Consider the following 15,671-nt stretch of genomic DNA (forward strand, 5'->3'; position numbering starts at 1 on the left):
GCCGACTGAGGAGGGGCTCCGAGCAGCAGACGGAAGCCAGCCACTGGCGCTGAGTGGTGGCGCAATTGCGAATTAAGAGCTCTCGTTCCGAGTGACGGTATTGAATAGGTCTGAGGGTCTGGAGTGATAATAAAGATGCTAGGAGCGGGAGTGACGGGATCGGATCCGGGGTAAATGAAGCAGTCGAGGACGGGGCGCCGGTGGGAACACGGGCAGATCGACCAGATGGCACCGCAACGAAGAAACCGCCAATCAGGGACCGGCGGTCAGATGCATGCTACTTGCCTCAGATCTGCATGCCACACATCAGCACGGCAAGGAATCCACTCTCGTACCGTCTAAGGACTGAAGAGAGCTGAGCGAGAACACAGAGGAGCACGGAGTACAGAGTAGAGCTTGGAGATCCGTATCCTCGGTGGGACGCTGTCCACTTGGTGGCGGCGAGACGGTGGTTGGGGCCTCCCTTCCGGGCCTAGCGCCCCTCCCCGTGACAGCGGCCCCGGACCCGTGACTAGACATTTGCTAGATATACGCTACGGTTGCGGGTTGCTATAGTCATCATATCTATGATCTACAATACTGACTCGCTCACATTTAAGGTTGCTAACTCTGCCACAAGTACTGCATATATCCGATTCATTATGAAAAAAAATACCCGATGAAACAAGCATATCTGCTAATAACAATTGCTGATAATAAACCTTTCACAGAAAGCGAAACAAAACAAGCATCCCAAACGGCTCATATGCTAGTAGTATGTTCAAGACAAAGAACATTGCACACCCGACCATGGAAGCCTTCTAGTCCCGAAGACTGGCTAGACCCTTGCGCAGATGCCAGCGCTGCTGATGTTCCGGGCATCAGAAGGACCCTCGATCCAATTTCGATCCACTCAACTGACGATACAAATTCGAATGTGATCTTGATATCGCCTTGTCCTGGGTTGATAGACGACTGTACCATCTCTTGTACCCCTGGTTCGTGACCACGTTCGTGGCCTGAAGTGTCGCCGTCAAATCTGAAGAACTCCGGTTCAGTCGGTGACGATGGCCGGGAGAAGACCTCATCCTCTGCAAGAGACATGCTCGACAACTTCACTGTCGTGCGAACATTGGCCACATATACTGTGGCATTACCTCCCAGCAGCACCGGCGGGGACAGCGGAGACGCGAACTCGCTAGACGGGAAGCTGGCTACGAAGCCAGTGTGAAACGGAAGGGTTCTTGGTATAGAAGCAGATGGTGTTGCCAGTTTGAGCAAGATGGAACCCTTTCGTATTCTTCCCAGTCGTGGCGCCTCCCCATTCGCAGTCAAGGGCAACGGTTCTATTCCGATCGTTCCCACTTGGTCTTGTGTCAGTTTTTGAACTGGGAGTCGCAGATTCCGCACACTGACTGCGCGGACACGTTGCCAGTATGCCTGCGGTGGGAAAGATGACTTCCCAGGTAGTGAGCCATGGACAAAAGAGGTTGAGAAATCCCCAGAAACGGGTCTGCTCCGATTCGCGCTAGAATGCTGAAGGCTGTCCAGCCGTTTCTCTGATCGACTCCTCTGCCTCTGTAAGCAATTTCCCGAGTCAGACGTGCTAGGCATCAAAGGTCCGACGAGTAGCTCGTCTCCTGCTGAAATGGATCCGTAGCGCACCAGTCCACAGAGAACCACGCCATGAGCTTCCTTCCTTTCTTGCTCCGCAGTTACTGAGTATACCTTGGAGGGCGGAATAGCGAAGACTTCGTCAATATCAAAGATATCTTCAGGGAGGGTGTAAGCAGCTGGTGTCTTCGACAATGAGATGTCCCGTGATGGGGGCTTCGCGGGAATGGGGAGGTATCGAAGAAGTCCATGAAGTTTTCCTATTCCTGAGCCATCCACCGCACTCGTTAGAAGGATCGGGACAGTCGATTCCCAGCTTTCTGTATTGGAAATCAACTTCCGCACCTCTGCTGCATCCTTCGGCTCCGTACGCTGTAGATCCACTGCCTGGGCGGTTGGAACGGACATCATCGCTGGCTTCTTGCCAGATGATTTGAGAGCCGATAGTACTTTCGCAAGATTATTCCGCAGGCCTGAGCGGGATGCCATGTCCATCTTGGTAATTACAACAACAGTAGGAATCTTCATCTTAGCACAGAGTTCCAGGTGTGATAACGCAAGTGTCATGTCTGCGGGCTGCTCAGCAGATTGGCCAGATTCCGCAGTAGCCTCATCATCGCAAGTTGCTGGGATGCAGAGAAGGACATAATGAGGGGCCCAACCGACCAGTCCTCGTAACGTGGACTTCATATAGCGTACTGAACCTGGTAGATCAGAGACAAACGCTAGACGCCCACCCTCCGAGGCGGCGTGGATATCATCCCAAGCTGCAACGTTGCCACAGGCATAGTTGATTACCTCAACAGTTTGTGCCTGTGGTTCATCTGCGGCATATCCGATCAATTCATGAGCAACAGAGCTGGTGATCCCTGACGAGATTTCATGCCGATGTTTCAACAGACCTAATCTGCTTGTTCCTCTTCCATTGTCAAGCACAGACGAGGTTAAAGTACCTAATAGAGAAGACTTGCCGGCCGCGCTGGGGCCAGCAATGGAGATACGGATCTGCTCAGTACTGGAGGAACTGCCTAGCGAGTCTCCTTCCTTCGTATTGTCAGGAGATGAATCATCCTGCGTCTGGCCTTTATTGGGAGACTTGACCCGATAAAAGTCCCAGTCAGGGCTTACCAACGCTTCTGCAACCCAAAGGCGCTCTGCATGGACCTTACTAGTATCCACGTTCTCAGAGTAGGGATCTTCAGCCCATTCGCAACTGCCAACATTCACTCTGCGTAGGACATCTATCTTGCATCCTAAGCTGGCGGCCATAACTTGCAAAGTGGACAAGCTCTCCTCCAGCTCATCTTGAGTGAGTCCAACAAACGTTCCATCATCAGCAACGCCGACCTCATACAGAGCACCCTGGCTCTCCTCTAGCCCGGGAAGTAAGCGAGCAGGTTTCTGTGCCTCCCCTAGCTGGGTTGTTGCTTCTGGAAGTACTGGTAGTACAAGATTTGCAGTCGTAGACGAATGAAAGGGCGATGACTGCTGTAATCGCCACAGAAGCTGCGTTGTGAGATGCTGCAGCCTTTGCTGACGGCTTTCAGTCGAGCGAGTCTGCTGCGGTTTCGGGTTTGACTCGTAGCTGGAAGGCGTGGGACTATCGGCTGACAAGCTTGCCCGGGAGTGATACGACCCTCCCACGAGGTGGCTAGTAGACATGGAAACATATGGTCGCCGAGGGCGTAAGAGCAAATGAAGCTTGTACTCTGTGGGGCCCTCTTGGGGTTCAGGGTCCAGTTTGGTGATCCCATAATCGGAGAGTGAATCAGGATCCGCGCGGTCCAGGTTCGTACTTGAACGTGCTCGAGGCACCGTGCGATTGCCAGTTGCTGAGAATTGAGGGGTCGAGGACCCTGATGTGGACCACGGAGAAGAGACCCGCGGAGGGTCAGGATCGTATGTGAACACAGATGCCATGATGGTAAATACAAGCTCGACAGCAATCAAAGGCCGGCAAATGTAGGTTTATAGACAAAGAATGGCTTGATATCTAACAGTGGGCTATCATTAAGACTCCTCGGTATATTCGGTGTGCTCGTAACTGTTTTGTGCTCAATAAATGTACTTTTCCTCGTGTGTAGTTGGTTGATGCTGTTAGAGTCATTTTGAGGTTGAATTGTACTTTGTCAAAGATTGATGAAGGGCGCGGATAAAGCCGTCGGAAAGTGGATGTATTCTCCAAAGAAGGAACCAGAAGAAGACTTAGACAGTTTTGAGGCGAATTGCAGCAGCTGGCGGTTAGCAATGACGCGACATCTTGGAGGGGAGGCTGATGGGTGAGTCACTTGTCCTTGGGATGCGACTATCCATCGGAGTAAATACACGGTGCCCCGATCGAGTACCCGCCTTACGACATGACTGGGTCAGGTGACGGGCCCAGTCATCCACACGTGCTAGACGTGAGGGGTTACTGCCTGAGGCCCTTAGTGTGGCTAAGCCGCATCGTATTTCGGCTGCAGGGGCTTTGGTTTCAGATAAAACGAGTAGAACAACAGTTGTCGAGGGGAACTAGGAAGCCTGGTCTCTTTTAGTGCTTATGGTCTTTGACCCAGCCTAACACGGCAATGATGCGTCCACTACTGCACTTTGATTAATGGAATGTATTTGGGGTCCGTGTTTGAAGCCCGCTTGTGCGCTATCTGTCTTTCGCCAAAATGTGTCATTAACTCGGTTTCTTCGTTCTCCACCGTGCTAAGAGACAGCCGGAAATGTAAATGGCGACCGTCCTTACCGCAGTATGCTTTCGGCAAGCGGACAATCCGATGTAGATGAATTGAAACTCCCATCCAAAGTGATCAAATGGCTATCCAGTGTAAGATATCTCACAGGGTATTAAACAAATGCAACTAAATAATACGACACATGCAAGAATATTCGTTCCGAGAAGTTGATATGCAAAAAGTGGACACTCCTCGCAGTGTCCATCGGCCCAAGTCCGTGGTGTGGGGCTTTCCCTCTTCTGATCCACCCATCATCTGTACACTGTACAGATCTGTGCTCTGTTCTGGGTCCGTCGCCTAGACGGTGTACTGTTAGAATACGCTGCTGCCCGAAACCCGACAGTAAGCCCGCATTCACGAGGTTCGGCGATGTCCTAGCCCATGTACCAGACGCTCATGCCATGTCCATGGCCCCTGACGCTAGCCTCTGTGTGGGGGTTTATTCGGCAGACGGCTCCCTTGCTACCCCCTTGCACTTCCCCTGAGCAACATGGATGTTTCTGGCCGTGGTGCGTGTGAACACAGCACCACAAATGGGACACTCTGCTTTGGCAACCACTCCCGACTTCTCTCGTTGGTGGCGGAGCAGGTTGCTGAAGGTAGAAAATTCACGCCCGTTGCATCCGTGGTCCCAACATTGAGGTTTTGGCCGAAAACTGAGAACGCGAACTTGATCTGGATCTGAGGAACTGGGAGCGGACTCGGGTGAGGAATACACTGTCCCTGATGGCATCAGGTTATGTGGTTGGGGAATAGAGTTGGGGGTTTGCCTGGTAATGCAATATGGTTAGTAGGTGGAACGAAGACTTGATGGCTAACGTGGCCACTCACGAGAGTGAAGAGTTCGGCGTTAGGTAGTAATCTGGCTGATTGACTAGGTATGAAGGAGGTCTAGAAACAAGTTAGCCATAAGATTCGTCTTCTGATGCACTCGGTCTCCTCACGTTGATGTAAAAGAGGGATCTGGCATGGTAGGTGGGCTGCCAGATACGGAAGCGCTGGGATAAGGATATGGAATGGAAGAACTATGAAATCGATCAATTTTCATCACAGTTAACTCAGGTAGTACGGATATTGGTACCTTCGAGGCTGATGTCGGCTCTGGGGCACACCCGGCTGTGGGGTGAGGTAATGTGTCGACGGGAGTCCTGGCTGATAGTAACTCTGTGAGGTGGCATGCTGAGGTGGATATGCTGCTGGGTAACCGGATTGTGGTGGAAGTGTGTGTGCCTGGGGATATGATTGTTGATCCATAGGCATTGAAGTCGGATGGAGAGGCTGGGGTGGCCTGTTTTGCCAGCCGTAATCTGCTCCTCGTCAGCGCCAATAATTCAAAGAGCTTGGAAGCCATGCTTGCGAACATACTCTGAGAGTTGTGTGCCATGTTGGTCGTCAGAAATGCTACTGATCCGGGATGCATCGACTGAGATAACAATGAAGAATCTGACGCCCTGGAGGGAAACGTCTTCAGTAAGTAACACTCAGAAGAGAAGGTCGTTTCTTTCAATACATACTGTGATGTTTGTGAGGAGGCTTGCGAGGGACTCCTTTGGGCCAGTCTTGAAGATGAGTCTGCTGGTTCAAGATCCCGAGAGATGAACTCGGACGGAAAAGGCGCCCTGCCTAGGTACTGATTCGGAGGAAGAGGCGATAGATGACTCCGTCCTTCTCCTGAACTGATGCTGGATATTTCGCTCCGAGGAGAGCTGTAGACTGAAGCAGGACTCGGTGTACCAGGAAGCCAGCCTGGAAGAGTAGACGCAGGTGCGGTATCCGATGGGGTTGTCTCAGACTTTAGCGGAACCGAACCACCATCAGAGTGAGTAAGATCAACGACGAAAGGTGCCGAGGCTGGTGATGGTACTCTCCAACTTCGTGGAATAGAATCGCCCAGCTGTCTGTGACGAACGAACGAGTCGCCTGGTGAGTGATAGAATTCACTGGAAAACATGGGTGCTCGATTTAAGTACGCCAAAACCACAAGAACAAGAGAAGCGATCAACAACTGAGCGAATAACAAGGATGAAGATAATGGATCTTTTAGGAAGATGATTCAAGAAGAAATGGAAATTGCAGAAGATCAACGATGGGGGGGGTGGGTTTTATTAAGATGTTGGAGAGATGAAGGAAGAAAAGGGAAATGAGGAAAGAAGTACAAAAACCAACAGGTGCTAAGTAGATCGAAGGAAAACAAATCAGGGTACGGAACATACAGTTAGTTAGGTAGTAGGCTTAGGCAGAGAATCCTTCCGGATTGACAGCAACTATATCCACCACGGGAGTCCAGGGAAAGTAAGTAGTGTGGTAAGTAGTAGGTTGGCCAGGACGGCGGACGGGTAGATGTAGGTAGTAGTAAATCAATTCGATAACCCTTTTTTGTGTTCCAGAAGCCCGGCTAGAAGAGAGTATTTAACGCCTGGTGGCCTAGTGATAGCCAGACGAGCGAGAGACCGAATAAGCGCAACGAACGGGGGCCGGGGATTACCTGGTGGTTCGTCTTTTGGAAACTGGCAGCTTATGGCGGGTGGGCAATGCGTGAGAGAGAACGAGGGTGGGTGCTGTGTGTATGTATTTTACCTGGGCTTATGCCACTAGATCGGAATAGTAATTACGCTTATCCTGGATTTTTTCGTATACGAATTACCGTGGATTTTCTCGCTATTTTTAATTTGTAGCTGAAAATTGAAAAAAAATATTGGTTCCCCCTGTTTTGATTATGGAGTTTTCCTGACAGGTCGGGATATTATTGTGGTTAGTATTATTTTTATTATTATTATTATTTCAAATCCTCTCCCGCGCACTCGATGAAAGGCGTTATGTGTGTGTCTGTGTCTGTGTCTGTGTGTGCTCTTTTCACTGCCACACATCGGATGCTCCCATCTAACTAGAGGGCCCTCTTTTTATTCTTATTTTTATTTGATTTTATTGTTTTACCTTTCCCTGTGATCTCCAACCCAACAATCATGACTGACCTGCGCGTTACCTCCTTGGATAGTTCTTGGACGTGGGGACGATCCCATCTACGAAACTTCCCCTTCATCTGATCATGTCCATCGGTCGCATTGTTGGTAGCCACAAGCTTCCCCCATTTGTGGTCTGATGATTGTAGAGCATGGAGAACCATCCATCTCCATCATCGTGTTAAGCGGGTCCGTCATTGAAGAACGTTCCTGTTGTTGAGCTAATATTAGTCGTTTAAACGGTGACCCAACGCCGTCGGACTTCACCACCCACCACCGTCACCACTACGACTACTGACTACTAACTAGTAGGATCGAACCCGGTTCATTTTCTGAGTTTATTTATTCCGGACAAGATGGGCCACGCCAGTCGGATTATGCTTCCCTCCGGCTCTGAGTCAGGGTACTCAATAGGGGATAGTCCTGCACCATCGCCACGTGAAGGTCCCAACAGCTCAATCGCACCCGGCCTGGTCAGCTTCAGTAGCCTCGAATTAGTTTGGATTGCAAGCGCCCCCCTGTCCCCTCGCTACTCCACTCTGGGAATAATGACGGGGTTAAAGGAGACCTTAGCAATTGACATCAGCAATCGTATCGCCCTAACCGGCCCGTCGATCGATACCAACACTTCTTTTCGCGAGCCACGAGAGGAATAGACTCGGAGATGGCGGGCTTGGGCTGAGAGCCGCCTGAGAAAGCAGAAACAAGCTCCTATCATAGTGGAAGAGCCGGCTGAAACTAGTTTACTCGACCCTAACCCCCTCTCGCCTCCCCTCTCTCTCCTCCCCAGTCTCCATCGGTTGTGGAAAGTTTTAGGGGGGGGGGGAAACAACTCCAGCCCCAAAAGGCTTGAGGGCGTTGAGCGTCACCGCCAGTAACAGGAACCGAGTGAATGATTAACAAGCCCCCCGCCCGATGATGCTCTGGTTTGTTTCGGCTCATCTTCCTTCAGAGGCGGCGTCGATGGATTTGTCGAATCCGCATGGTTTGGGGGCCAATTTCAGGATGCGAAGGACCTTCAATTCCCTGATTCGTATATCCAGGCGGGTCTGAAAAGTGTCCGCCGGGGCTAAAGGCAGTCCTGGCTGGGTAGCTAGTTGCGAACGACGCCGTCTGACATACGTGGAGTCGTGCGAGATCGTCATGATAGCAAGGCATGGCCTTTTAGATCCGGAACCACATGGCGATAAGCAATGGGCGGTTCAATTAATTCCTTCCCCGGGGCGATGCATGCTTCCTTCCCACATCCTCCTACCAGGGATTGCAATGTAGGGGAGCAGGGGGAGCCGGGACCCATACCACCAACCGTCCCCTCGAGGATTCCCTTCCCTCCCACGATCACTGGGAGGCTTTCCCGCGCGCACCACGCTGAGCAATAAGACCCGATCATTGTTTCGTCTAGCGTGCCTAGCCTCTGGCGAATGCATCAGGCTCAGAACTTTTGTTCTGTTCTTTTTTGGCCCCCACTGCCTTAGCGGCCGCCAGCCACGCTATGGATCCCGATTCTTACCGCTTCGGGCTTACCAATGGGCCATCGCGTGTTTCTGGCTTCGTCTCCCCTTTCATGGCCCGGCTTTGCAGACCTAACTAGAATCAGGCGGAAGAAAAGAAAAAGGGTCTTTCTGGATTATTCCGCCAGATGGCCCCCCCTTAGACACAGTGATGCGCCGCCCCTCCAGCAGAGCATATGCCCACTTACCGTTTTTCCCATACGCCGTAGAAGGGATGATTGGATACATCCTTCGTACTATATTCTGACAATGCTCAAACGCAATGCGCTGGGGAGATCGACAGGTTTCGTTTCGAAAGGTTACTTTCTGTGACGACAGCTTGGCGCATCGCTGCAAGCTCACGGATCCTCCTGTCAACTCCAGAGGATCGCTGTAATCTCCATAAATACTGTCTGGGCTATTATCACATCCCTGAGGCATTCTAGACCCCAGGTATCAGCATGTCTTACTACGGCCCAGTTTCTTTTTCCCCATCATTCTTCCCTAGTGTGGGTTGGAACGATCGAGGAGCGAGAGGTACCAGCAGATTGGGTGCGAGAAGATGCAGGGACACCAGAAGGACCAGAAAGCTCACCATATATTCTTCCAAAGTGACCGGGGCTGTAAGATCCGGAGGATCGCAAATATTGCCTGTCCTGAAAGCAGCCAACGGTGAAACGGTGGTCCGAAGGTGCTAGGTCGCTCACAATGAGGTCAAGGTTGCTGCTAACTGTTAGGGGAGGCGCTTTGGCCGACACGGTCAGACTCAGACCCGTGGACCGGCCCTAAGCAGGCTACCAATTACCAGTTACGTGACACGTTTATTTGCGCCCCTCAGAGTCCGGAGCATGGCGAGCGCCCGATTGTCCGATCCTGTGATTGCCTTGACCGCCACGGAAATGATCGGCCAGGATCAAGAACCTCGCTCTCTCACGGGAGGCAGTGGATGTAAATTGGTTTAACCGCCCGCTCGCCAGACGCTCGAGTAACCGAACAAATCCTCCTCGAAGGCACTGCCATTGATCCACCTTGCCAAATTCCCGTTCTCCTTATGGGGGAGAATGGCTGAGCAAATGAGCAATATTTTCTGAAATGAGTCTAAACCCAAGGTCAAATAAATTAACTCGCCCCTCCAAATATCGCGCTGATGGAGAAACAGAAGGGAGGCGACAGAAAAATTAAGACAAAAAAAATAAAATAAATAAGAAAAAAAAAAAAAAAGTCCAATAAAATCCCCTAGTTGTCACGAGGAATCTCCGTTTACGACCAAGGACATGAATCCTATTGACCAATTTCCTCCGTCCGTTTAGCTTCGCTGCCTTGCTCCACCGGAGGAAAGCCATGGGCACTGGCGGTTGACACTTGGAATGGTTGGTTGGCAGGCCGGCAACAGCGTCATTGAATTATGGGGCCCGTTCTCGGCGACCGCCATCCGAAGCGCCTGGGATCTTTTCCGCTCTTCACGGTGCCTGATCCCCTCGTGGATGTCGTGCGGAGACAGGGAGGGAACTGTGCACAGTCCAGCGCTTCGACGTACCGGCCGCAGCCAGCTGTCGTTGGGGGATTTGCTCCCTCCTGGCCGGGGACCACGCAGCGCTCCCCGTTGGGGAGCACCCGGCGATACGCCTGCATCGCATCACCAGCATCCGGGAGGCTCTCAATTACAATTACTACTTTTAAACGCTCTTTTTGACTGCCAGGCTAGCCAGGATCCGGCGATCGGGTCATAAACTCCACGTGCTGTGGCACTTTTATTGATCCTGCTAGGATTCCGCATGTGGCCGAGATGGGAGCCGTTCGAGGTGGGTAGCCGGCCACATGGTTGAGGTAACACCTTAAACCAAGTTAGCACTGCTACCTTGCCTCCCAAACTACTACCAATCTGATCGGGGTTTCTCACTACTAACTAACTACTAAGGCTTGCAGGGGTGGTCATAGTCTACCGGGATAAGAAGGGAAGCGAAGGAAGGAAGGGATGGGAGGGGGGTGAGAAACACACTCTTCCACGATCGCATGATCTGCTGGCTCCCTGACCGGGCTTCACTAGTTTCCTTTTTTTTTTCATTAGAGTAAGAAGCCATTTCCTCTCGACTCATACCAACCCCCTCCAATCGAATGACCACCTTTTGCCGGCCGCCGTTCGGCTCCAACTGATCTACCCATTCGACCCCTCTTTGTCTCCTGGACTAAAGCTGCTCTCCACGCCAACCCACATGTCTTGGACGTACGCGAGCTTTAAGCGCCAGGAATGAGCGGCTGAGAGAGTTACGCCATGCACTTTCGGGGTGCTAATGAGCCTCCAGCAAGAAGCGCCGTACGATCATGACATCGCCAATCCGATTCCAAATTGCTCGGGGTTCCCTATCAGCAGACAGTCCTGACCCGCCACCACCAAATCGTGCGCCTTATCGCAGCCAGCCTTGTCTCGTTTGGGTCACTACCACCTGCAGGCAGAGACTAGACTCGATCAAAACTAATAAAAATTAAAAGGCTGTTTTCCACCACGACCAGAAAGGCAGTCCCAGCCAACCCAACCAGAGCAAAGCACTAATGCCAAGCAGACAACGGCGGCAAACCGTGCCCTCCCAAGATCAGCGACGCACGTATGAACCAGCCTGTAGGTACCAACATGCATGACCGACCAACCCATCCAATCTACCCTGCATCACGGACCACCCAACTGGAGCGACCAAGCGCTCGGTTGATGTGATGTATAGAACCCATACTAGTAGATAGTATCTAGCTAGCTAGCCAGCCAGCAAAGATACGTAAGTCTAGACTCTTGACGTGTCTGGAACATGGTCAAAGCCCACCACCACCACCACAAAGCATGCACAGGAAAGATGCGAGAGATGCGCCAGGCTCCAACCAAAGAGATCATTGATGTGTGTAATAAAAAAACTCACCGGACCTTGAAATGTCAAATGCAAAATGTAAAATGTCCAAGCGTCGCGTTTCCAATCGATTAGTTTTACTAGACAAAGTGCAAAATAACCCCTCTCTGTCTGATTCTCCCTCCACCTCGGCTTGATTACTATAAACGCCTAGTTACTTGGTAGACTACTACGTACGTAGATAGATAACCAACTCAACTAAAACTAACTAAGCTAGTGATCCAGTCTAACATACGCACGATTTCGTCATCATCATAATGTTTTCATCTCTCTCTCTTTCTCTCTCCCTCCTACCCTCTGGTCCCCTCTCTATTGTGGGGATGTGTGGTTAGGTTCTGGACGATTGCGTGGTGGGGTAAGTACTAGACTAAAACTAGATATGCCGCATTCCATTCGATCTTTCGCTCTTTTCCCGACTTGTGTGTGTTTCTCCGGCCGGGACTGCATTTCCAAAGTTCCACTGCGAACGGTTTGAGTGAGACATTGGGCCGACTGTCCTTGGCTGATCTGATACTTTAGTACAAAGTTTGATTGATTAAATATGCCATATCTTGTTTTTTTTCTGTGTGTACTTCTTAGACAGATTCTAGTGAATAAAAAGAGAGGAATTTAATTCTCCGGTGTCAGTGTACCTGAGTAATAATACTATGGAGTAAATTAGTTAGTAGTTAGTATTACTTATGTCGCACTCATAAATGAGTGAGCGGATGATGATATATATTTTGAGCTACTGCTAATGCTAGTCACACTCCTACTTACTGTGCCACAAACGCAACGCATGTCATTTCAATCTGGCACTTCAAAATAGTAACTACTACTAAGTAAGTTACTAGTTGGATTACTACTACTAGCCACATCACAATTCTAAACCGAACTTGATCTATCAGTTACTACTTACTACTATAGTGACAACCACTATGATCGCACTTCCATAAGTAACCAGGGGTCAACCAACTAAACTTATAACTCCCTAGTTTCACCGACTAGTAAGTAGTCAATCAAACATATCAAATCCTTACTTTTTACTAGTAAATAAGTGAACATTAGTACCAATAACAAACAATTCAAATACTAATTAAAAATCACGAAATAAAAATGTCATAATCATAATAATAATAATAAAAGAACGATCAACACAACGACCCTATCGGCCCTCGCCGCGCCAAGAAAGATTCTTTGCAGATCCAAGGCCCCAGCCAAATTCCGTACGTACCGCTTCTACGTTATTTACCCCTGGATCGACTATAATAAGTAAAGTTTTAAACTCATATGGAAAGAAGATACATATACGTAGTCTAGGTACCGTACCCAATCTAGAAGATGTTTTGTTTTGTTGTTTCGCCGAAATAACCCCGAAAATAGGTTTTATTCAGGCGGGTAGTAGAACTACTTACTAGCCATGTCAATCATGAGAGAAAATGGAAAAAGTATCTAGCTAGGTACTACTAGGCGTAATTGCCGAGCCGTCGAATAGAATTTTTGTCTTTTACTCTGTGGAATGTGGATTATGATCGTGTTCTTGTGGATAATGCAATCAATTAGTGTGAAACGGGGGAGGGAAAGATGGGTTGACTACGTAGCTAGCTAGCTAGCTAACTTAGCTGGTTCGCTAGGGTATGGTTAGTTTGGTGTGATGGCTGAGGTGAGCTGAGTAAGACAAGAGTGGCTCCGATCTTCACTAAGTTAGTGAGTTGTTTGGTCTGGGGAGGGGAATTTAGGGACTGATTGGGTATGCTGGATGTTTGATCTTGGGGGCGGATTTTCAATGTTGTGATTGTTACCTGGATAGGTAGGGATTAAGTCATGGGTGTTGATGGAGGGAGTAAGTATTTACTGATTGGGAAATATTTGACGCTCGCCTTCTGTAGTATGTACTGAGTGGATGGCGTGACGTATTATTCTAAGGAGGGTGGATGTTTAGTATAAATATATGTATGGGCTTGTGAATGATGTGTTGTGCTGATAAACTGTCATATGATTATCTCTGACTCAATAGGCAAGTAGCAATATGCTCATGATAAGTAGGCGTGAATCTTATACATATTTTTACTCCAAACTATATTGCATGCTACTATAGTTTGCTTCAAATATACTCTTGATGATGGTTCGAACGTCATGGTATCATATACTCCTCATATAACAATACATATAGTACAATAAGCATCCTCCCAATCGACTGACTGCCTGCCAAGTCCCAAATCTCGTATTGACCGTGCCTTAACAGCTAGATTGCATCGACTCATTCTGCTTCGTCTCCTGTTCCCGTGGCCGCATTTGGTCCACAAATGAGCCTAGCCGGATAGAACTTCGGCGATATACATGCTTGAAGAACACTTTCGTAGGTGGTATACAGCTGACAATGAATACGACCCACATTTCGGTTCTGTAATCTGTCGTTAGAGCGATACGTATGGCGAGATAGAGAAGATGAGTGCTACTCACTGGTTCCAAACAATGACTGTTCCGATCTGCTCTATTATGTCTGTTAGCTCTCATGTCGCCGTGGACGAACAGTACTACTCACGGCTCGGATCTTCGATTTTCGTCAGAACAGTCAATTGAACAGTTTTTACTATTGCACATGCCCCTGCCCTGTTCTACGTCAGCATTGGTTCATTCGATAAGAGGGAAGGTGCAGTACACGACGCCAAATCCCATTAGTACGCAGAGACCGATCCGAGTCGCTATCGAGAAAGCGTGGACCCGAGCAAGGAAAGAAACGGGATATAACGCGAGTGCAAAGTCGCAAACAGCGGACCAAGCTGTCAATGTTAGACATGAACTCACGGAAGCGGAGAAGATACACTCACGCCCTTGAATATAACCGAATATCTGTATACGGCTGCGATAAGGACAATACCCCTTAGCATATGCTTCCCACAGCATCCTCCTCGGCGAGCATTGAAGCATCATGAGGATGGCAGCGACACAGTTCACGACGAGGTTGCTGCCCGCCAAAGACCAAAGAAATATGCTTCTGGCTTTGGTCTGATAACCTTGGACTTGTTCGAGAAAGGCGACAATGGTAAGCTTCCCCAACCCAATCGCAACGAGGGCAAGCAATTGGTTAACCCAGCCATATAGTAGTGCCATCTTGCTCTCGTTGAATGTTAGCATGTCTTGCGGAAGACCAAGCCCGTATGTAGCTCCGACAGTGATCATCGCCATGCTTGCAGCTCCCAGGGTCTGTCGCTTCGATATTAGCAGCAATATGGTAAGCTGAGGTAGAAGAGTACTCACAAATGTTGCTATCGCCAAATACAGGTCTTTCGCCACATTATGAATAAGTTTGGACGCAGCAACGCATCGAGCGATCATGAAGATGATCGCCAACCCAAATTCGACCCATGTCACAATGAAGAATGGCTGTCCGAAGCCATTTGGGTGCTCGTCGCTCATTGACTGTTGATTGCGAAGTATGCTAGTTTGTTACTATGGCGCAGTCGCTGCATTTCTAGTAAAACCAAGACCAACTTGAGTTGCTCGGCCAGTCGGGTGTGGTTGACGTGGAAAGAGATATAGTGTTGCTCGGCACAACGCAATTCTGAGTGCCCGCCACGACGAAATACAAGCTACCACCGCCTCATAAGTCGAAAGTAATAAGAAGACGAGGATTGTGACGAACCTTCCGGTGGATCCCAAGTTGAGATAGCTGCAATTGGGTTGGCTGTCAGGTGACGGACCGCCTACGTCAACACCCAGGGTCTTGGGTTTCTCCACAATAATAGAAAGTTTCTTTGAAGAGTCGCTGTTCCTGGCTCCTGAGAGAGATCTGGTATCACAAATCCCGATTTGCAGATACAGTGTGAGGTCGAGCCTCAGCTGTGCCTTGCAAGCATCCGGGTGGGCCGGGAATCCCTATTGACATCATCGCGGGTGGGTATCCCAGCATAACCTCGGAGCTACACACCAGCCCGCCATGACCGTCGCCCAGTGTTCGTTTGACAACCTAGTTTCGTAAAGAACAGTCGCTGCAACGATGGATGGAGCATATCCACGCCGATGACAGTG

General features: G+C 49.7%; 4 protein-coding genes across 4 annotated transcripts; 1 reads left to right on the top strand and 3 right to left on the bottom strand.

Annotated features, from left to right (window-relative positions):
* Positions 1-741: 741 nt before the first annotated feature.
* On the bottom strand, positions 742-3,513 carry AKAW2_80445A (uncharacterized protein; the record flags this gene model as incomplete). Its single annotated transcript, XM_041681466.1, has 1 exon — positions 742-3,513. One exon carries the CDS (start codon positions 3,511-3,513, stop codon positions 742-744), a length of 2,772 nt encoding a protein of 923 aa, XP_041548406.1.
* Positions 3,514-4,755: 1,242 nt separating this feature from the next.
* Positions 4,756-5,736, bottom strand: AKAW2_80446A (uncharacterized protein; the record flags this gene model as incomplete). The annotated part of the gene is made up of 5 exons (XM_041681468.1): positions 4,756-5,086; positions 5,148-5,207; positions 5,261-5,341; positions 5,398-5,623; positions 5,682-5,736. 5 exons carry the CDS (start codon positions 5,734-5,736, stop codon positions 4,756-4,758), a joined length of 753 nt encoding a protein of 250 aa, XP_041548407.1.
* Positions 5,737-7,632: 1,896 nt separating this feature from the next.
* AKAW2_80447S (uncharacterized protein) lies at positions 7,633-7,932 on the top strand (the record flags this gene model as incomplete). Its single annotated transcript, XM_041681469.1, has 1 exon — positions 7,633-7,932. The coding sequence occupies one exon, from the start codon at positions 7,633-7,635 to the stop codon at positions 7,930-7,932; it is 300 nt and encodes a 99-aa protein (XP_041548408.1).
* Positions 7,933-13,877: 5,945 nt separating this feature from the next.
* Positions 13,878-15,059, bottom strand: AKAW2_80448A (uncharacterized protein; the record flags this gene model as incomplete). The annotated part of the gene is made up of 6 exons (XM_041681470.1): positions 13,878-14,043; positions 14,103-14,133; positions 14,185-14,252; positions 14,302-14,422; positions 14,471-14,846; positions 14,901-15,059. 6 exons carry the CDS (start codon positions 15,057-15,059, stop codon positions 13,878-13,880), a joined length of 921 nt encoding a protein of 306 aa, XP_041548409.1.
* Positions 15,060-15,671: the final 612 nt, after the last annotated feature.

The sequence above is a fragment of the Aspergillus luchuensis genome, chromosome 8 (genome assembly GCF_016861625.1).
Source record: "Aspergillus luchuensis IFO 4308 DNA, chromosome 8, nearly complete sequence".
NCBI classification, from domain to species: Eukaryota; Fungi; Ascomycota; class Eurotiomycetes; order Eurotiales; family Aspergillaceae; genus Aspergillus; species Aspergillus luchuensis.